Source organism: Coccidioides immitis (assembly GCF_000149335.2).
Source record: "Coccidioides immitis RS genomic scaffold supercont3.4, whole genome shotgun sequence".
Classification (NCBI taxonomy): domain Eukaryota; kingdom Fungi; phylum Ascomycota; class Eurotiomycetes; order Onygenales; family Onygenaceae; genus Coccidioides; species Coccidioides immitis.
Genome location: NW_004504311.1, coordinates 2,894,506 through 2,917,837, shown reverse-complemented (window position 1 = coordinate 2,917,837; position 23,332 = coordinate 2,894,506). Strand labels below are relative to the sequence as shown.

Below are 23,332 nucleotides of genomic sequence, written 5' to 3'. Positions count from 1 at the left end.
CTTCAAGAATCCAAAGAACCCAGAGAGATTCTCAGTCACCAAAAATCTAATATAACATATTGATTATCTCTAACTCAGGAGAGAATATATCTGAGACTTCAGAGATTATATATAAAGAAAGAACTTTCTGCATCATATCAAGTATAAAGATATGACCCCCACCCCACATCAAGACCTAATAAAGTATAGAAACCATGTCTGCATTCAAAGCACCAGCCATCAATACTTAAGATCTTATAAATAGAATCTTGCAGCTTGAACAGATTACCAAGAGACTTGAAGAGCAGAACCACAAGTTAAAAAATTATAATGAGCAGCTTGAGACCTAGATCATGGCCATCTCATTCATCAGACAACAGAAAAAGAAAGATGAAGTCAAAGTCAATCTACCAGAACTCTTCAAGAGCAAACAAGAAAAATTACAAGCTTTCTTAAGACAACTGCATATCTACATGAATATAAAAGACAAAGAACTCAGTAATAATAAGAACAAGATAATAATGGCAGCATTATACTTTTGTGAAGCAGCATTTGATTGATTTGATGCCTATCTGTGGAATTATTATAAGAGAGATAAAGTCAATCAGGACAACAATATGCTTAAGATTATTGACAGTTATAACATCTTTATTTAAATATTAAAAATCACTTTCAGAGAAGTTAAAGAATGAAATGTAGCAGTCCAGCAGTTACACTACATACAACAAAAGATATCACCACAAGAATATGTCATGAGATTCCAGCAAGTCAGTATTAATACTGACTGGAATGATGAAGCCTTAGCTAACACTTTCTATCAAGAACTATTCAATAAGATCAAAAATGAAATGGTATGATTGGAAAAATAATCACACACTCTGATCAAGATGATTGAAGTGGCAGTCAGAATTGGGAACTAACTTTATAAATGAAAGATGGAAAAGCAAGAAAAAGTGTTATGAAAGTGACCCAGTTTATTGAACCACACTGGAAGATGAGACTGGAGCAAACATGTACAACTGAACTCTTATAAACACACACTCATGAAGCTGGATGCAATAAAAGTTGATATGCTTGATAAGAAAGAAAAAGAGCAGAGAAAGAAAGAAAAATTATACTTCTATTGTGTCAAGCTCAGATACTGAGCAAGATAGTGCAGAGCAAAGAAAGTAGAGTAAAGAGATAAGAAACTCAGAGCAATCTCAAAAGAAAATGAAGAAGATTCTAAAGTCAAATAATATCTCTGAGTAACAACTCAGAAAGAGTAAATTAAAGAAAAACTCCAACAACAGTTCAGAAAGATATTTAAAGAACAAGTTATAAAAGTCTATCTGAAGCTACTTCAGTAGTTAAAAGATGAACTGAAATACTGAAACCAGCTGGATGATGAAAAATGGGAGTTATGTAAAGAATTATGTGTGAGAATGAGAAGCAAATCAAGTGATAATTGGAGAATTTAATTACTTGACCATAAATATCACTACTGAAAGAAAATGAACAAAATTCAGAACCCAAAGCACAAGAAACATGCTTAGTATCTAATCTATAAATGTTCATGCAAGCTTCACCAGAAATAACAAGAAAAGTTCAAATAATAGACATAGATTATAGAAGACTTTATGTATTATGAAGACTATAGTTGCAATATCAAGAATTACCAGTATTGCAAATATGACACTGAGAAAGAAGAATGGGAAATGCCAGACCTACAGAATATCTTATCTACAGAATATTCAGATCATGCTAGAATTTATTGAAGCTTTTGCTATAACAATAATTATTCTATCTACAGAGATGAAAAGAACAGAGAATACTACCTATAACTACTGAAAAAGTTATAAGTAACTCAAAAACAAGATCACAGCAATAATAAAGAATATTGCTTAAGTAAAAAATCAACAACCACACCAAAGCTGAAGAAAGAACCAAGGTGGGAAATACTAGAATCTAAGAAACATAAAGAAGATGTCTTGAAGAAACTCAGTCTCATAAAAAGTGTAATATCTGAAGAGGCAAAATGCCCAATGATAAGAATATTATAAATTCAAGAGAACCAATTGCACTGAACCACATGTGAAGAAGAAAACAAATTACTAGTGATAACAATATACAGATAGCACTGGAATGAAAACAGAAAGAGATGGAAAAATCAAACCACCCATGTTATAATGAATTTGAGTATAAATGCCAATGCAAATTTCATGAAGATAAAAGATTTTGAAAAATAATGAGATCCCTGCATGGTTTAGAAGAATATGAAAACTGCACAGAATGCAGAGACAACAAGTATATATGAAAAATACATAAGAAATAATGTACTGATGGAAATGATTGCAAAATACACAAACAAGTACTCAAGATAACTCTTATTAATTTGGAAAATGAGAAGACTACTATAAACAAGAGCCTGTGAGCAGTATGAATAGGCAAGCAAAACTGTTAGCCATTAATAAACAAATCTGTCATCTCAGAGTTATAGTAATCTTACTTGAATTAAAGTGTGCAATAATTCTAGTAAACTCAGAAACAACCAGACTATTTATTGACAGAAGATTCACTAAACAAGCTGGCATTATAAAGTGAATAAAGAAATATCTCTATCAGTTATCAGAACTGGGAGAAGAAACTCTTGATAGAGTTAAAGAAGAGATCTATTTCATCAGAATAAGAATAGAACAACATCATAAGAAAGTGCATTTTGAAGTGACAAACTTAGAAGACTATAATATAGTCTTGAGATATTCTTGGTTAAAGCAACACAATCCAGAAATTGACTGATGAGAAGAAAAGATTAGACTAATAAATTATGAATGCTCTCTCAAACCAGTATACTATGATTGGAGACCCATACTTAGAAATAACTTAGATGAGACACTGACTGTAATAAGTCAGATCAACAAGAAGATACTGCATAAAGAACAATCAATCAACATTAAAGAAATTCATAGAAACCTGACCCATGATGACAAAGTAAATCAAGTCATAAAGAACCCCAATGACTTGGAACAGCTGCAAATACAAAAGAATGACCAGAATGAAAAAATCAAGGAAACTCTACCAGAAGAATTCTGGGAATATATTGATGTATTCAGAAAAAGAGATCAGAGCAACAGTCTACCAAAGCATGAACCCTGGAACCACAAGATAAAGCTACAAGATAGAAAACAACCAGTGAAATTGCTAATATACTAGTTGAATGAGAAAGAATCAGCTGAAGTAAAAAAATACATTGAGAATAATCTCAAAAAAGATTATATCAGAGAGTCAATATCACTGGCAGAATATCTAATACTGTTTGTATTAAAGAAAGACAGAACTTTATAACTATATATAGATTACAGACAGTTGAACAGCATCACAGTCAAGAATTGCTATCTGATACTACTGATTGAAGAAGTGCAAGACAGATTAAGGGGAGTAACATGGTTTACTCTAATTAACATCAAAGACACCTACTACCAGATATGAATTAAAGAAGACAATAAGTGGAAAACAGCTTTCAGAACATGATATGGACTGTACAAATACAACATCATGCTGTTTGAACTAATAAATGCACCAGTAATATTCCAAGCACTTATCAATAATGTACTGCAAGAGTACCTAGACAATTTTGTCATTGCATACCTTGATGATGTGGTTATATTGACCAAAGAAGACCAAAAGAATCACACTGGAAAAGTCAAGAAAGTACTAGAAAAACTATAAAAATACAATCTATCAGCAAAGCTAAAGAAGTATGACTTCTTCAAGAAGAAGATTGAATATCTTAGACACATTGTGTCAATAGAAGAAATATGAATGAAGCCAGAAAAAATCAACAAAATACTACAATAGCCAATACCAAAGAAAGTCAAAGAAGTTCAGATGTTTTATAAACTAGTGAATTACTATCAACAGTTCATACACAGATTTTTAAAGGAAGTGAGACTGCTCACACAGCTATTCAAGAAAGACAAAGTATTTAAATAGACAATGAAGTGTCAACAAGCATTTGAAGCAATAAAAAACAAGTTCAGAAAAGAAGAGATAAGACAACACTATAATCCAACAAAGAAATGTGTGATTGATACAGATACATCAGACTGTGCAATAGTGGAAAGACTACAACAACCAGATAAACAAGAAAGACTATAACTAGTTATATACTATGCAAGAATAATGACACCAGCTGAACAAAACTACAATATCCACAACAAGAAACTACTTGCAATAGTGGCATTACTGAAAAAATAGAAGATTGAACTACAAGAAAATTAACACCAGACAGAGATTATCTCAGAGCACAACAATCTGTGATACTTTATAACAACCAAAGAACTTATAAGATGACAAGCCAGATAGTACACAGATGTACTGATACACTACAACTTCAGAATATGACACTGCAAAGATACAGAAAATGCCTGAGTGGACACATTAAGCTGAAGAACAGATCTTATAAGAAAAGAACAAGATTCAAGAACACTCTTCAAAGAGTTGGAAAAAATAAAGAATATGGTTCTGGACTAACAAATATTGAGAGTGACAAGAATCACCATGAAAGAATTAGATATTGTGAAAAGAATTAAAGAAGCAATGAAGAAAGATGAATATGCAAGAAAAATCAACAAAGAAAATAAGAACTTTAAAGAAGAAGATGGAATAATACTATATTATAAACTGATATATGTACTCAGAGAAGTCAGAAAGCAAGTGATGGTACAAGAACATGACATAATCACTGCAGGACATTTTGAGATCAACAAAATAATAGAAAAAATCACAAGAATCTATTATTGGCCAGGAATGTGGATGGATATTCAACAACATATCAAAGAATATGAGACATGTGCACAAAGCAAAGCCAACAAACACTAACTATATGAAAAGCTACAGCCAATACTGCAACTGCAAGGACCATGGAGATTCATAGTAATGAATTTCATCATAAAACTCCCAAATTCAAAGAATATAAAAGAGAAGAAGTATGACTCAATACTAGTAGTTACTGACAGATTGACAAAGTATGGATACTTTATACCATTCAGAGAAGCAACAATAGCACCAGATACAGCACTAATAGTACTGCAAATCATACTTGCCAATCACAGAATGCTAGAAGAAATAAGTACAAACTGAGACACCAGATTCACAAGCAAATTCTAAACAATACTGATGGCACAATTGGGAATTGAACAGAAAATATTAACAGCCTATCATTCACAGACAGATGAACAGGCAGAGTGACTGAATCAAATCTTAAAGCAATATCTGTAAGAATATATCAACTATCAACAGAACAATTGGGTTACACTATTATCTATAGCATAATTAGCATACAACAGAGCAAAGAATGCCACTACAGAAATAACACTATTCTATATAAACTACAGCAGAGAACTGAAAATACAGAAACACCCAAGAATTACATAATAAAAAGCTCAAAAAGCAGAACTTACAGCAATACAACTACAAGAACTGCAGAACCAGATGAAACTGAACATCAAATTTCTGAACAAAAGAATAAAGCATTACTACAACAGAAGATGCCAGGAGGCACCAACTCTAAAAGAGAAGAAAAAAGTATTTCTAATTTGACAGAATATCAAAACCAAATGACCAAATGAAAAACTTGATTTCAAAAAATTGGGACCATACAAAATCACATAGTGGATTGGAAAAGTCAATTACAAACTCCAGCTATCCAAGAAGATGAAGATACATCCAGTATTTCATGTCTCATTATTGAAAAAAGCACCACTACACACCAAAGAAATGCCCACAGAGATTGATGAAGAACAAGAATACAAAGTCAAATAAATACTAGATCATCAGAAGATCAGTGAAAAACTTCACTATCTAGTGAAATGAAAAGAGTATGATATCTTGAAAAACATCTGAGAACCAACAGAAAACCTCAAGAATATCTGAATAATTATTGAGATGTATCATTAATAATATCCTCACTCAGCAAAGCATTAACAAACAAATCAGAAATAACTAGAAAAGAGCCTGAAGAAGAAAGATTGTTTAATAAAGCTAGCAGATTCTGGATCTCTGTCTGCTCAGCCACTCTTTTCTGCTCTTTCTCTTTCAAGTGCTCCAATTCCTCCAAAGAAGAAAGACCTTGAATTATCATATCACTACCATGATGGTTAAGAAGGGACTCTTGTTTTTGAAGATAAAGAAGTTTTGAAGAGATATAAATCTGTTTCTTAAGAGCTTGATATTTCTCTGACTCTAGTTTCTTCTGAGCTTTTTCAAGAGAACATCACTTCTCAGCAGAAGAACCATTATCATGAACATATAAATAATCAGAATGTATACACTCACTGCATCAAGAAGAACAAGAAGACATAATACATGTCTTATTAAGAGAAGAACAATGAACACAAGAGAAGATCATAATAAATCCTGATTTCTCAATATTAGTGATCAGAGCATTCTTGCAAATGGCAGATTTGAAAGCTATGATTAAGCTATAAAGACACTCACTTAAGAAAGAAGAGCACAGAAAAACACAAGAAGAAGAAATCACTCTTTTATATTCTAGAAAAGAAAGCAGAGCAGTTGGGGACAACATGCTATAAAAGAAGAGAATGATATTATGAAACTTGTGACATGGCAGTCAAAGACACAGAATGATTGGATGAAATCTGACAAGATAAAGTTATAAACTGTTGTGGAGAAATCTTAGAGTGGGAAGTCACATGACCAGGAAATAATATGAGTGAGACAAGATATAGAAAAGAGAGTATCATGTATTGTGATACTATAATATAAGTAATCTGGAAGAAAGTATTGTAAGTATCATCAGAAAAGTATTATGTATATAAGAATGCTTATTACCAGAAATCCAATGAACTTGTTTATTGTGATTAATCTTCTTACCTATCTTACAGATATCTTTGAATCAGATACTTTTATATCTTGATTACTTTTCATATCATTGAAGTCTTGTGATACTGTACAATTATACCTGATCCCACTACTCTTGAGAAGATATGATAGTCTTGCCCTGACTCTGATATACCTGTACAGAAACTCTTTGTCATCAGAGCAAGACTGCCTACTCAACTGGAGCACTATTGAATTATTGATCACTATCTCCAATCTGTTGTTGCTCTCTTTAAGCCCTTTGATACCTTCAAGAACTCAAAGAACTCAGGGAGGTTCCCAGTCACCAAAAACCTAACACAACACTTACATTCATAGGAATCATTACAATATTAACTCAGTCAAGATTAATGACAGCATCTATCTCTGGTTTTATTTGGCAAATAGACTAGCTAGAGCTGAAGATGCTTTAAATATTTACAAATTCAAACATCAGCTAATTATCTCTCTGGTCACAAAGATGAAGACCTTTGACTTTAATCAATACACACAAATAACTGGAGTTAACAAGTTCACCACCAGCAATTTTTAGAAGGAATGGGAGACCACTGAATCTGTTATTATTCTTCAGCTAATACACTGGTGGAACAATAAGTTACAAGACATCACTATCACAGTACTTACTTGGGTCAACAGCAAATACAACATGTACTACCATCATCAGCAAATAATGAGAGATTATAATAATTACAGATGGTTGAGAACAATGTATCACAGTATCAGCCAACAACTTATGCATCAGAACCCTACATACTACCTATGGTACATACTGACAAGACCCAACCACACTTGAAAATTAATCTCCTATCCATACTATATCAAGTATGCTAAGCCAGGCAATAAAACTGGGTTTTGCCATATCAATGTCAATATTCCAGATGCTATTACTACTGGAAGGGGTATTAACATAATACAAGAATTCTTGATCTTAACTGCAGAAGAGCCTGGCAACTGTACAGAAATCTTGCCAGAAATGCATAATCATCTAGAGAATTAATAAGAACTAGTCAAAGAACAAGACTTATTTACTGATGCCTATGTTCACCATATTAAAGATACAATATATACCAAAGATAATAAAAGAAAATTTGATATTAGATGGACAAATATTATTTACAAGCCTGGTGATGTTCAAATTACAAGCCCTCTGCTACCCTATGAAGCCCATGATCTATGCAAAAAGATCCAATGCACTATGCTATTCTGGTATATGACAATCCAAGAGAATCATAGACATCCAGAAGTCAATAAAGCTGGTACATGGTTCCAGCTCTCTGCTGCATATAGAGATCTAGTTTCAGAGTCTTCATCTTCATCCAGTCATTCAAATCATTACATATTAGTTCCATATTAATTCCCTACCACTATTCAATTACAAGGCTCAGAAGCTATATCAGATGCCCTGGTAGAATAAATTAGATAGGACAACTCCATGGTAATTAAGAAACTCAATATTCTCTTTGGCCCTGATGACAAAAAGACTCAGGACTTCATTAATAACTGGCATCTAAAGACTATATGAATTGCTCTGGATGCTATTATCAAGACTTACTAAATTGAAAAGAAAGCTTTTAGTAATAAATTCTATTGATATTGCATGCACAACAATATTAATCCAGCATCAGTTCAGTCTTCTTCTTCTTCTGAGAACTTGGTGGAAGAAGAGGATTATAATAATCACTATTAGAGATTGCTGCTATTACTTTTCTTATTCTTATTTTCTATGTTTTTTCTTACCAGAGTGCTCATTACTATTTATTATTCTCTTATTTTACTAAATTGATTTTATTTTATTTTATATGTTGCTTGTTGTCAGAAGACACCAATATTAAAGATTAGAAGAAAATGTAGTGGGGATTCCAGTATCTTATTAAAACAAAGATTGTTCTGGTCTGAGATGCAAACTACTTTAAAGCTACTATTCTTGAGCTATATAAATCATCTGTAGCCCCTGCATCTTGCCTATTATCTTCACACATTATTGCTCTTTTCTACACACTTGTTTCTTACTACCAGTTTGGTTATTAGTTAGGGAATATAAAGATTTCTTGTTTATAAAACTTGCTACTGTTCCTCATTAAAGCTGCCTGTATTAGTACAGAGCTCTTTAGTACTATTACTTCTTGTGAGCTTAGGCATCTGTTAGGACATACCTATCTCTACACTTACTACTCAACTATACTCTTACTATGTTGTGATTTTTCACCTTTCTTGCACTCTCACCATATCAACCAACTTGCCTATCTTGACAAGGCATTTCATTGTACCCTGCTCTAATACTTCTTCTCCTTCTCTTTCTTCTTTTGCTGAGAGACCATGAGCTGGTGCTTATAGTACTTCTTTAACTTGCTCTTGACAAATTGCTTGATCATCAACTCTTTAATAACTTTATCTTTAATTATCTTGTGATTCTTCTTGCTGCTATTCTGCCTGCAATAGATGTCAATATAATTCAATGCAAATCACTAAGAGTATATATCACTCATGTTTTGCTTGAATTCTCTTCAGCATATCATGATGTATCTTGCAATCTATCTCTCCTGCCTTGAATATATCTTTTTAATGATCTTTCAAGACCTGGCAGTGCTTCTGTACTGCACAGATCTTCTCTCTTATTGAATATTGTTTTGGCCCCATCTTCATAATTATATGTGATGAGTTGAATTGCTGACTACAGAATAATGAGATTATAAAGTATATTGATCAAGTACTTGCATAGAATAATTACTATACACATTGTTTGTGTTCTACAGACATGTCACTATAGGCAAGCTCAACATGTTGTTGCTATACTGGCTACAGAATAATGAAATTATAGAGTGTATTGATCAAGTACTGTAGAATGATTACTATATATATTATTTACATTCTACAGGCATGTTGCTATAAGCAAGATCAACACATTGTTGCTATACTGGCTACAGAATAATAACATCAGATTAGTCTCTCTTCTTTTCTCTTTCTCTTTCTCTTCTTCTTCTTTCTCTTCAGGACTAATATTGATTATTTCTCTCTCTTCTCCCCTCTTCACCATCTTTTTATTTACTGCAGCTTCAATATCTGTGTGTACAATGAACATATACTGCAACAAAATGGATTACATTAAGAGATGAGTGCTTGCAGAATACTGCTCTGGCACACATTATTTACTGACAAGATATTAGTTTTCCCTGTGCATGTTCATTTCACACAGCTGGAGAGAAGTGGCACAAGACTGTATTGAAAGAATAAGCCCTGAAGAAGAGTAATTAGCATAAAGTTAATAAAGATGTTGATCTGATCAACTTTAACTAGAAGAATCTCTGCCCCCATCTCTCTGTTCAAAATTGAAAGGCCAGCACTTATATATCAAAAAGTAATAATTTTTAGTAACAGTCTTGATGCTAATTGATGAAAATAGATATCATTAAGAAAATCTGCCACTTTCAGAGCTCTACCAAGTTAATCTTGCCAGTAGCTCTGTTTTAATAATCAATTTGGAAAATTACTTTGTTCTGTCATCAAGAATATAAATATTGCTGGCAATATACTGTTATTAAGTTACTTCAGAAGATAACTGAAGTAATCTTGTGCACTCTGTTTAAGTGTAAGTTACTCTTAGTAATAACACCAATAATTATACTGAGTAATATAGATTCTATTATGGCAATGGCACACTGTAAGTGTGTTATGGTCAATACCAATAATATGAAGCTTATTCTTGGCATCAGTACCAAAATTGGGTTGAACTATTTTGGCCTGATTGATGTATCTGATTGCCCTGTCTCTGCTGTCACCATCTGCTGTCTGTATGCTGCTCCTGCTCTGTCAACTACTGTGGCTGCTGCTCCACCACCACTGCCACTGCTCACCACTGTCTCTCTGTCTCTCTCTGGTACTGTCAGGGTCTCTGTCTGTCAAATGATGAATATTAGAGCCTCTGTTCAGTTCACAAAGCTGGTTCTGGAGAAGCAGAAGAAGAAAAAGGAGAAGAAAAAGAAAAAGAAGAAGAAGAAGAAGTAAGAGAAGAAGAAGAACAATAATAATGATGAAGATAATAATAATAATAATTAACTTGCCATTTAGACAGTTTCTGTTTATTTGCTGGCTTTGACTATTAGTTAGTTTTAATACTTTGTTTCTTTTGATAATCAAATTAATTTTTCTATGGGTTTCACCTTTATCAAAAAAGTAATAAAATTTGGTAACAGTCCACACAAAATTTGATCAGTTTGACTCTTCTCTATAAATTTGACATAATGGGACCAGAAATTCTGATCTCATTCCAGTCCCACTATAGATCTGGCTGGAATGGGAAATGGAAGTCTACTATCTCTGCTGGAATGAAATGTGGGACATAATTTTCTATTTGAGAATAGGACTGGGAAATAATTTCTGGAATAGGAATGGGAACAGGACCTCAAGCTCTTGAGTAAAATGGAATATGGGACTGAGATTTCATATTTGGGATTCTGGCTATTTCTAAATTTGGGACCAGGACCAGATTCAATGGGAAATGGGATTCTGTCCCAGTCCCAAATACCAGCCTAATTTGCTTATTAGAGAGAGTCTCTCTGAATTTAATTTGTTTAGTTATATAAATTCTGCTCAGAGCTTTTATATATTTCTTTATCTTCTGCACACAATTTCTTATATTCTTGTATATTATGTTACTTGAGTTTGTATTTCAAACTATTAATAGCATATTATCTATGTTAGGAGAACTGGTTGTAGGTCACATAGGTTTTCCCAGAATTAGAAGTACAAAAGAGCTAAGTGTATATGATGCCTGCAACTGATAAGAGGGAGTTGTGTGTAGAATATAGAGATTTTCTAACTAGAAGACTGAATGCTGGTGTTCCCATGATCTCTGTGAATTGTGTGATCCTTATACATTCAGAGTTGGAGTCATGTGAATAGCTCTGAATACCTGATGTTGTCTGATACTTGGTTGGTCTAGATCTATATTTGTAACACTATCCCCTCCTCCAGAGGCCTTGGACTCTGAGATATTGTTATGAATGTAGACCTAGACCAACCAAGCATCAGATGATGTTGGATGTTCAGGGGTATTCACATGACTCCAACACTGAACATATAAGAATCACATGATTCATATAGATCATGGGAACCTCAGCATTCAGTCTCCAAGTGAGAGGATCTCTATGTTTTACACACAACTCTCTCCCATCAGTTACAGGCATTGTATTTACTTAGCTCTTTTATATCTCTAATTCTGGGAAAATCTACATGATCTACAACCAGTTCACCTAACATTCTGAACACTCTGACATATGATTGCCTAAGTCAGTATAATGCCACCAAGACTCACAAGACAAACCACAACAACACTCTATGTTGCAGATCTAACAGAGATAGACACTAATGTGGAGAAGATGAACATTGATAAAGATGCTGGTAGCAGTGAAGCCACCACCAGCAAGACATCAGCAGATGATACAAGCAATGGAGATACACCCCTCAATATATTGAACAAAATTCAAAGGGAGGAGATCTTTGAAGAAAAGAAGGCATGTCTGCAAAAGAATCTAGCAGATATATATGAACAAAATAAGATACACAGGCTGCAGAAGCAGATAGAATACAAACAGAGAATAGTAAATGATGATTTTTCTTTAGAGTTCCTCTTATGTACAAGACTGATAGAGGAGTCAGATGATCTTGATGATGTGAAGTCACTAAAAGCATCTTACTACCATGGCAAATCACTTGGTGAGTGCAAATTGTGATTAGCTTTAATAAGACAGCAGTTTTGCCTGAGAAAATTATTATGAAAGGCACCAGATGTGGTCAGGATTAATTGGGTGTCTAGCTATTTTTGTGACAAACTCCAGATGCATTAATAGATGTTGGGAATAGAGAGAGAACAACTACTCATATCATGAAATGAATTTGAGATGTGGTGTAAGAACAATATTAAATCTGAGATAACTTGTAGTTGAGGCACAATACAGCATTATCATGACACTATTCAACAAGAGAACCAATCCATACTCTTGTTTTTCATGTACATTACTGAACTTGAACAGGATCTGGACAGTTTACTGGATGAATTCTTTTATGTATTCTTTCTACAGATGAAGTTCAGATCAATTATCCAGACTGAACTGGATAAACTGCAACACCAACCAAAAATGGTTGCAGAATTATAAGAACAAGCAATACTTATTAAGTCCATTCTAGAAAAGAAGAAGCAAAGTCAGTGGAATAAGAATTAAAATGAGAAGAAATAGAAAATCTCAATCTCTCAAGAGAAAGATATATCCCAACAAGACAACAAAGAAGATTATTCACAAACAAAAAAGATGCTGGTGAAACCACTTCTAAAAATATTAAAAGAGAAACACAAATAATGAATGGATGAAGGGCTCTGCCTAAGATGTAGTTAATCAGACTATAGAGCAAAGTTCTGTACAAATGGCTTCAACAAGTTCCAGCAGACAGATGAAAAGAATAAGAATCAGGCAAAGACTAGAGCTGCAAAGCCCATGCAAGACCCAGGTCAAATATTAGAAAGATGGGGTGTTAACCCAATAGAGAAGGCAAGCAGGTGCAGTATGTATCTGTCAGCCCACTGACTACACCATCAGATGATCTTATGGAGCAAGCTGCACTGTTGGACTCAGGTACTACAGTGGACAGTATCTTCTATAAACTGGTGTCCCAATTGGACTGGGATCAATCAGAGACACCCATGGGAGTCATTGAGATGTTAAACAGAGCTGAGACTGATTGGTATGGCACCTACAAGACCCAACTCACTATAATGAACTTCATGGAGACCACAAAGATGGTAAAATATACATTCACAGTGATTGACATGATCAACATGAATATAGTTCTAGGCATGCTGTGGTTAGAAGATTTCAACCTGGATATAAACTGGAAGAACAAGACATGGTGTTACTGATTCTTAAAGAAAACAGTGAAACTTCTGAATGCAGATAGATTTCTCCAAGCAGTGTGCATCAAGAACAAACTCTCTTATATTATCTTTATGTCAGATGACAACCAAGTTCTGACAGAAGTATCTGAGTGATTAAGAGACTATAAAGATGTTTTCTCAGAAGAAAAAGCAGCAGAGTTACTGGAATTAATGAAGATCAGTCATCTAATTATTCTTAAAAACAGCTGTGAGCCTCTGTACATGCCAATCTATAGACTATTGCTCAAGCAGACAGAGATTCTACAAGAGTACATCAAGAACAAGTTATGCAAGGGTTGAATATATCTATCACAAAGTCTGACAGAGGCTCCAGTGTTGTTTGCACCCAAAGCTGATGAAGAACTCAGGCTCTGTGTCAATTATTATAGTCTTAACATAATCACAGTGAAGAACCATTATCCCTTGCTGTTGATAGACAAGATGTTAAGCTAGTTGGCAGGAGCATGCTACTTTTCCAAGATAGATCTATATAATGCTTACCACTGAATTAGGATCAAAGAAGAAGACAAATAGAAGACCACATTTTGTACAAAGTTTAGGAGTTTTAAGTATCTTGTCATGTCTTTTGAGTTGTCAAACACACCAGTAATCTTCCAGTTCTATATCAATAGAGTGCTGGCAGGCCTGGTTGATGTATGCTGTGTAGTTTATCTAGATGATATTCTTATTTTCTCAGCCTCAGAGAGAGAGCATGAGAAACATGTTAGACTAGTTATGAAGTGTCTAAGAGAATATTAGTTGTTTGCAAAGCTTGCTAAGTGTGCTTTCAAAAGATAAATGATCTCATATCTCAGATATATCATTGATAACAAAGATATTAAGATGGACTCAAAGCAGGTACAGACAATCATAAAGTGGCCCTTGCCATGAAGTTTCCATAATATCCAGATATTTCTGAGTTTTGCAAAGTTCTATTGAAGATTCATACAAAAGTACTTGATTATTGTGATGCTATTAACAGATCTCTTGAAGAGCAGTAAAAAAAAAAGAAAGAAAGAATCTTTTCTTCTGATACCTGCTGCCAGAGAAGTGTTTCATAAGTTGCAGGTGATCTTCTCCAGAGAGTCTGTCATCTGGCACTATAATCCAGAATGTAGAATATATCTGGAGACAGATACTTCAGAACATACTACAGGTATGATATTGCTACAGCTGTTTGAAGATGGGTGGCATCTAATTATCTACTGGTCATTCAAGTTTGACCAGATCCAACAAGCCTATAGCATACTGAATAAGAAGATGTTGATCATCATTCAAGTATTTGTTTATTGACAGCAGTGCTTAGAAGAAATGAAGTATTCTGTAGAAATCATTACAGATCATGCAAATCTTCATTTATTTATGAAGTCCACAAACAAGGTGGCACAACAACAACATATAAGGTGAATAGAGGTTCTTGAGGTGTATAACTTTAAGATTCTCTACTATTCTGGGAAGCATAACCCAGCTGATGCATTATCATAAAGACCAGATTATATCAAACTAGAAGAAGACATTAGTCTGCTGATGTATATGCTCAAACAACATTACATGAATGATATTCCAGAGTGGAACCCATTTAAAGAAACTTTCTTTAATAAAGAAGATATTTAAGTATATGCTGCTTGCACTGTTCAAAGCAGTGAAGTAGAGATGGTGCAGGGAAGATCTGGTGACATCAAGATGATTGAGTCAGTCCAGAGAGCACTAGTCAAAAATGCTGGGGAGGCTTAACAAAGAAATTACAGGAGATTCTGGATTCCCTGTGTGTGTGTAAATATAGTGATGAAAAACTAAAAGACCTATAACAAATCAACTATAAGTGTGTTGAATCTATTGCTAGAAGCACAGAGAGACAATTCCTCTGTACAAGCAAGATTTATCAAGACAGAATCTCAGCAGTCAGAGTAGAAAATAGATAAACAAGATCTTTTGACAAAGAGTAGCAGGATCTACATCTCTAACAATCTGGCTCTAAGGCAGAAACTACTGTGAGTCCACCACAACAACTCATTCACAGGTTACTTTGACATGGCAAAGATGTTTGTCTTGCTCTGGTGAAAATACAATTAACAATCAATAAGACAAGATGTACAGATGTATATAGACAAATGCTAAATCTGCTAACAAGAGAAGACTCCAACACACAAACCATATAAGTTGCTTGCATTATTACCAACATCCAATGATCTCTGGTGTTCAATATTTATAGACTTTATAACAGACCTCCCTCTGAGTGGAGAGGAGAGAAACTCATACAATGCAGTTCTGATTATTGTGGATCAATTTACAAAGCTTGCATGTTTTCTTGCATGTAGAAAGAAGATTAACACACCAGAGATGACAAATCTTCTGTTCAGAAGAGTGTTTAAAGACTTCAGATTTTCAAATAACATTATTTCAAACTGGGAATCTGTTTTCACAAGTGAATACTGGTCAGAGCTATGTTTTCACATGAAAGTTAAATGAAAACTTAGCATGGCATTCCACCCACAAACAGACAGCCAAACAGAGACACTGAACAAGATTTTGAAGAGATATCTTTGTGTCTATTATAGTTATAGACAAGACAATTGAAAGAAGTGACTTGTGTATACAGAATTTGCATACAACAGGTCAGAACACTCTGCAACACACATGTCCCTGTTCAAAGTAATGTATGGCTTTGAACCTAGAAGACCAGACAAGATCCAGAAGTTAGTTGATAATGATGACAATGCACAGACAGCATCTGACAGAAGACTGAGAATAATCTCTGTATTAAGAAATAGTCTGGTAGAACATTTAATGAAAGCAAAAGAGAACCAAGCATGATTCTATAATCAAAGATGTCAAGATAAAGTGTATGTATCTGGTGATGAAGTGATGTTGTTATCAAGAAATCTATGAATAATATGTTCTTGCAAGAAGTTAGACAACAAGTACTATAAATCTTTCTCAGTGATAGAGACCATAGAAAATAATGCATATTGACTGAAGCTCTCTCTAAGCTATCAGATCTACAATATTTTCTATATCTCATTGTTGGAACTATACTGTATGAGAACAGGTGAGATGCCAATGTGTTCTCCTGTGGTACTGGTAGATGACTATTATGAGTAAGAAGTAGACAAAATCTTGGACAACAAAACACACTACTGCAAGAGATGTTATCTAGTAAAATGGAAAGAATTTCCTATAGAGGAATTGATGTGGGAACCTGAGGAAAATCTCAAAAATGCACAAGAAACTCTTAAGAATTATCTAAAGAAAAGATAAAATTACAAGAAGAAAAATGAATCTATATACAGAAAGAAAGATAAATATAACATGAAACAAACATAAAAATTATGACACACCTACAAAATCAAGAATTTAATAGCAAGAAGATGTACTGTGAGAGCATCTGAGACACAGCTGTGACAGTGGCAAACTGACCATAGATAAGTGAGGCTCAAAAGTTGCAGGTATGTTTGATATGACAACAGACAGAACCACAACAGAAAATGCAGTCACAGAAAAAGATATTACAGATAAAGAAGTATGAAGAGAATGAAGTATTTCTACAACACTTCAAAAACCAGAAGAAATAATGTTGGTTAGATAATCAATAGAAGATGTAAGATTGGCCTAAGCAGAAGTTAGTCTGAGAACAAGTAAGATAATACAGAAGATCTACAAGACCAGTTTCTGTACTATCTTGAAGAGCTTTGGTTCCACTCATCAAATAAGTTATAAGATAATCAAGCAAGACTCAGATGTTTATAACTTCATTTTCTATCTGAGAGAGAACAGTACAAACTGAACTTGATAAACAAGAGAACTCAAACAGGCCATCTTTGGTAGATTCTGTCTTGGATATAAGGTCCATAGTCTTGGCTACATGGTGTGAGGCAGAATGATAACATTTCATGAAAGATTCTTCAACAGTAGAAGTGATCTGGCAGCAGTAATATTTAGTGACTCCTGAGTCAAGCTCACAAAATTCACACACAAGTATACTTATGCACTTGACATTGTACAGACAATATGAATTAACTGTATCAAAACTATAATATTCTTCTTGAAGTTGCAAGAGCTGACAAACTAGTTCAATAGTGGATTCTGAAATCTACAGTCATGTCAGAACAACAAGAAGAATGAATGAAGACACACTTATATTACAACAGATACAGGTTTGATATTTTAAATAATAAGAACAAGATTTCTTCTTAGTATTCCATAGACAAGACTTGCCTTCATCCAGGCAGTTCATAAATATTAAGTAAATATAGATGAAGCATGGAAGAGTGTCTTCTTTATCATGCACAACAGGGTCTTTTAATAACAATATTGTGACAAGTTATAAAACAAACAAGAAATAATGCCTGAATCTAAACAAAGCAGAAGAAAAAAAGAAAGAAGAGAGCCAGAAACTCTCTATTTATACTTATCATAATACACCAAGATTACTAGTTTCATGACTTGTTGATAAACAACATGACAACAGACAACAGACAATATAGCAATCAGACAAGCAAACAAACAAAGAAACAAGTATATGATGAAATACTGGACTTTCATAATAAAACAATTGCTGTCCTACAACAAAGAATATCTACTGCAACCAGCAGCAATACACATGCAGGATGTCTATATAGACAAGCAGTAAGTAATGCAGAAGCTTACATATTCAAGAACCTACAATGCTCCACCAATGATAGAGGAGCTACAACAATGTACAAAAAACCACTTCAGTGACTTTATATCTTGGAGTCTGAGGCCTCTGAAGGGAGGGATAGTGTTACAAACATAGATCTAGACCAACCAAGCATCAGACAATGTCAGATGTTCAGGGGTATTCATGTGACCCCAACACTGAATGTATAAGGATCACACAATTCACATAGATTGTGGGAACCCTAGTGTTCAGTCTCTGAGTGAGGAAACCTCTATATTTTATGCACAACTCTCTCCCATCAGTTGCAGGCATTGTATCTACTTAGCTCTTTCATATCTCTAACTCTGGGAAAACCTACGTGACCTACAACCGGTTCACCTAACAGATATAGAGTCACTGAAGTGGTTTTTCATACATTATTATAGCTTCTCTATTATTGGTGGAGAATTATAGATTCTTGAATGTGCAAGCTTCTGCATTACTACTGCTTGTCTATATAGACATCCTGCATGCATATCATTACTGGTTGCAGTAGACATTCTTTGTTGTAGAATGGTAATCATTTTATTACAAACATTCAGCATTTTGTCATATACTTGTTTTTTTGTTTATTTACTTGTCTGATTACTATATTATCTGTTGTCTGTTGTCACATTGTCTATTAACAAGTCATGAAACTAGCAACTTAAGTGTATTATGATATAAATATAAATAGAGAGTTCCTGATTCTCTTCTTTCTTCTTTTTCTTCTGCTTTATTTGGGCTCAGACATTATTTCTTATTTATTTTGTAACTTGTCACAATATTATCATCAAAAAACTCTATTATGTATGACAAAGAAGACACTCTTTCATACTTCATTTACATTTACTTAATATATATAGACTGTCTGAATGAAAGCAAGTCTTGTCTATAAAATACTGAGAAGAAATCTTGTTCTCATTATTTAGAATATCAAATCTGTATCTGTCATAATATAAGTGTGTCTTTGTCTGTTCTTCTTATTGTTCTGACATGGTTGTAGATTCCAGAATCTGCTGTTGAACTAGTTTGTTAGCTCTTGTGACTTCAAGAAGAATACTATAGTTTTAATATAGCTGATTCACATCATCTGTACAACATAAAGTACATGAGTGTACTTGTGTGAGAGTTTCATGAACTCAACTCTGAAGCTATCAAATGCTGTTGCTGTCAGACTACTTCTTGTCTTAAAGAATCTTCTACAAAATACTGTTGTCCTGCATTACATTATAAGACTAAGATCATGAATCTCATATCTAAAACAGAATCTACCAAAGACAGTCTGTCTGAGCTTTTTTATTTAATAACTCCAGTTTGTACTGTTCTGTCTCAGGTAGAAAATGAAATCAGAAACATTCAAGTTTCACTTGATTATTTCACCACTTGTTTAACAGATAAAGCCAAAGCTCTTTAGCATATTATAGAAAGCAGTCTTGTAAATTTTCTTCATTATTTTCTCTTGTTATCAGACTAATCTCTGTCTAGATTAATCTTATATCTTTCATTAACTATCTGACTGGCATTGTCTTCTCTGGTTTCCAGAGTATTGTAGATATAATTTATTCTTCTTATGATTCTTTATCTGTTAAGTCTACTTCTGTTGCAATACTGTCCATCATCATATCACTGGTTCTGGTAACTTCAGAATTATGTCTGTCTTTGGCTGGTTTGCCTCTGTTGTAGCTGTATTTCAGGCATTCTTATAGTATCTCTTCTTGTCACTAGTTGTATGATTTTATTACATGTGATAATCTTTAGTCTGTCTAGTCTTCTTTTTGTATATAAATTTATTTATCTTAGAGTGACTTTGCTTCTTTTATAAGTAATTCTTAAGAACTTCTTGTGTATTTTCAAGATTTTTCTCAGATTCCCATATCAATTTCTCAATAGAGAATTTCTTCTATTTCACTAAGTAACATTTCTTATAATAGTGCACTTTGTTCTTCAAGATTTCATCTACTTCCCACTCATGATGGCCATTCACTAGTATCACAGAAGAATGTGTTGGTGCCTCACCCATTCTTATGCAGTATGATTTCAGCAATAAGATATGGAAAACATTATAGATCTGATAGCTCAGAGAGAGCTTTAGTTAATATGCATTATTTTCTATAGCCTTTATCACTAAGAAAGATCTATAGTACTTGTTGTCTAACTTCTTGCAAGAATATATTGTTTGTAGGTTTCTTAATAACAATATTACTTCATCATCAGGTGTATACACTTTATCTTGATATCTTCAGTTATAGAATTATGCTTGATTCTCTTTTGCTTTTGTCAAACATTCTACCAGACTATTTCTTAACATAAAAATTATTCTTAGTCTTCCATCAGGCATTATCTGTGCATTATCATTATTATTAATTAACTTCTGGATCTTATCTGATCTTCTAGATTCAAAGCCATACATTACTTTAAATAGGGACATGTGCATCATGAAGTGTTCTAATCTATTGTATGCAAATTCTGCATACACAAGTCACTTCTCTTAATTATCTTGCCTGTAGCTACAATAGATACAAAGATATCTCTTCAAAATCTTGTTCAGTGCCTCTGTTTAGCTATCTGTTTGTGAGTGGAATGCCATGCTAAGTTTTCATCTAACTTTCATGTGAAAATATAGCTCTGACCAGTATTCACTTGTGAAAACAGGTCCCTGATCTGAAACAATATCATTTGGAAATCTGAAGTCTTTAAACACCTTTCTTGTAAGGATTCACTGTGAACCCCTTACATGGACGAACAGCACCTGTGAAGGCCAGAGGCCTCAGCTCACAAGCTGCTGGGAGTTGCATGTGTTCTTGTGAGGTACTAAGTCACATGCTTGCAAGCACATATAAAAGACCATCACTGTGCAAATCTCTTGCTGGAAGCCAGTGGTAATCTTGTTTACAAGTTGTACATAGTTGCCAGAATACAGATCTTTTACCTTGTGTACTCTTTTTCCATATATATTTCTTCTAGAGATTCATTGTCATGCTGATCTATATGTACAATCCTCACACTTCTGAACAGAAGATTTGCCATCTCTGGCATGTCAATCTTCTTTCTACATACAAGAAAATGTGCAAGCTTTATAAATTAATCCATAATAACCAGAACTGCATCATATAAATTCCTCTTCTCTCCACTCAGAGAGAGGTCCATTATAAAGTTTATAGATATTAAATATCAGGGATTACTGGATGTTAGTAATAATGCAAGCAATCTATATGGTTTGTGCATTGGAGTCTTCTTTTATTGGCAGGTTTGGTGTTTGTGTATATATATCTAAATATCTTATCTCATCAATTACTAATTGTATTTTTGCCAGAGCAAGACAAATATTTTCACTATATTAAAGTGATCTGCAAATAAGTTATTGTGATGGACTTGTAATAATTTCTGTCTTAGAGCTGGATTATTAGAGATGTAGATTCTGCTGCTCTTTGTTAAAAAATCTTGTTTATTTATTTTTTACTCTAACTGCTAAGATCTTGTCTCAGCAAATCTTGCTTGTACAGAGAGATTATTTCTCTATACTTCTAGCAGCAGATTTAATGTGCTTATAGTTAGTTTATTATAGATCTTTTTGTTTTTTTGTTATCATGTTTATATGCATATAGAGAATTCAGAATCTTCTGCAATTTCTTTATTAAGTCTCTTCAGCATCTCTGGCTAGTGCTTTCTGAACTAACTGAACTATCTTGATGCCACCAGATCTCTTCTGTGCTATCTCTACTTCACTGCTTTAGACAGCACAAGCAGTATGTACTTAAATACTCTCTTTATTAAAGAAAGTTTCTTTAAATGGGTCCCACTCTAGAACATCATCTGCATAACATTATTTAAGTACATATGTTGGCAGATTAATGTCTTCTTCTAGTTTAATATAATCTGGTCTTTATAATAATATATCAGCTGGATTATGCTTCTCAGAGCAGTAGAGAATCTCAAAGTTATATGGTTTGAGAATCTCTATTTATCTTACATGTTGTTATTATATCATCTAGTTTCTGAACTTCATAAATAAATAAAGATTTATATAGTCTGTAATAATCTCTACAGAGTACTTTATTTCTTTTAAGTACTGCTGTCAATAAACAAACACTCAGACAATGGCTGATATCTTCTTATCTGGTGTGCTATAGACTTATTGGGTCTGATTAAACTTGAATAATCAGTAAGCAACTGAATGCTATCTGTCATCAAACAGCTGTAGTAATATTATACCTGCAGCATATTCTGAAGTATCTGTTTTCAGACATATTTTACATTCTGAATTATAGTGGTGAATGACAAATTCTCTGGAGAAGGCCACTTTTAATACATAAAATACTTCTCTGGCAGTGAATGTCAGAAGAAATAGTTTCTTCTTTCACTTATTTTTACTGTTTTTCAAGAGATCTGTTAATGATGTTATAATAACTGAGTACTTTTGTATGAATCTCTGATAGAAGTTCACAAAACCTAGAAATACCTGAATATTATAAAAACTTTGTGGCAAGAGCTACTTCATAATTGTCTGTACCTGCTTTGGGTCCATCTTAATACTTTTAGTATCAATAATATATCTGAGATATAAAATTGTTTGTTTTTTGAAAGCACACTTAGCAAGCTTTGCAAACAACTGGTATTCTCTTAGATACTTTATAACTAATCTAACATGCTTCTTATGCTTCTTCTCTGAGATCAAGAAGATAAGAATATCATCTAGATAAACTACACAGTATATGTCAATCAGGTCTGCCAGTGCTCTATTAATATAGAACTGAAAGATTGCTGGTGTGTTTGACAATTCAAAAGATATAACAAGATACTTAAAACTCCCAAACTTTGTATAAAATATGGTCTTCTATTTATCTTCTTTTTTGATTCTAATCCAGTGATAGGTATCATGTAGATCTATC

General features: G+C 33.6%; 4 protein-coding genes across 4 annotated transcripts; 3 read left to right on the top strand and 1 right to left on the bottom strand.

The window, feature by feature from the left end:
* Window positions 1-332: 332 nt before the first annotated feature.
* On the top strand, window positions 333-539 carry CIMG_13452 (uncharacterized protein; the record flags this gene model as incomplete). Its single annotated transcript, XM_004446136.1, has 1 exon — window positions 333-539. The coding sequence occupies one exon, from the start codon at window positions 333-335 to the stop codon at window positions 537-539; it is 207 nt and encodes a 68-aa protein (XP_004446193.1).
* An 8,396-nt stretch (window positions 540-8,935) lies between these two features.
* CIMG_13451 (uncharacterized protein) lies at window positions 8,936-9,369 on the bottom strand (the record flags this gene model as incomplete). The annotated part of the gene is made up of 3 exons (XM_004446135.1): window positions 8,936-8,945; window positions 9,139-9,288; window positions 9,341-9,369. The coding sequence occupies 3 exons, from the start codon at window positions 9,367-9,369 to the stop codon at window positions 8,936-8,938; spliced, it is 189 nt and encodes a 62-aa protein (XP_004446192.1).
* Window positions 9,370-10,506: 1,137 nt separating this feature from the next.
* On the top strand, window positions 10,507-10,860 carry CIMG_13450 (uncharacterized protein; the record flags this gene model as incomplete). The annotated part of the gene is made up of 2 exons (XM_001245853.2): window positions 10,507-10,520; window positions 10,569-10,860. The coding sequence occupies 2 exons, from the start codon at window positions 10,507-10,509 to the stop codon at window positions 10,858-10,860; spliced, it is 306 nt and encodes a 101-aa protein (XP_001245854.2).
* A 1,292-nt stretch (window positions 10,861-12,152) lies between these two features.
* On the top strand, window positions 12,153-12,658 carry CIMG_13449 (uncharacterized protein; the record flags this gene model as incomplete). The annotated part of the gene is made up of 2 exons (XM_001245852.2): window positions 12,153-12,570; window positions 12,609-12,658. The coding sequence occupies 2 exons, from the start codon at window positions 12,153-12,155 to the stop codon at window positions 12,656-12,658; spliced, it is 468 nt and encodes a 155-aa protein (XP_001245853.2).
* Window positions 12,659-23,332: the final 10,674 nt, after the last annotated feature.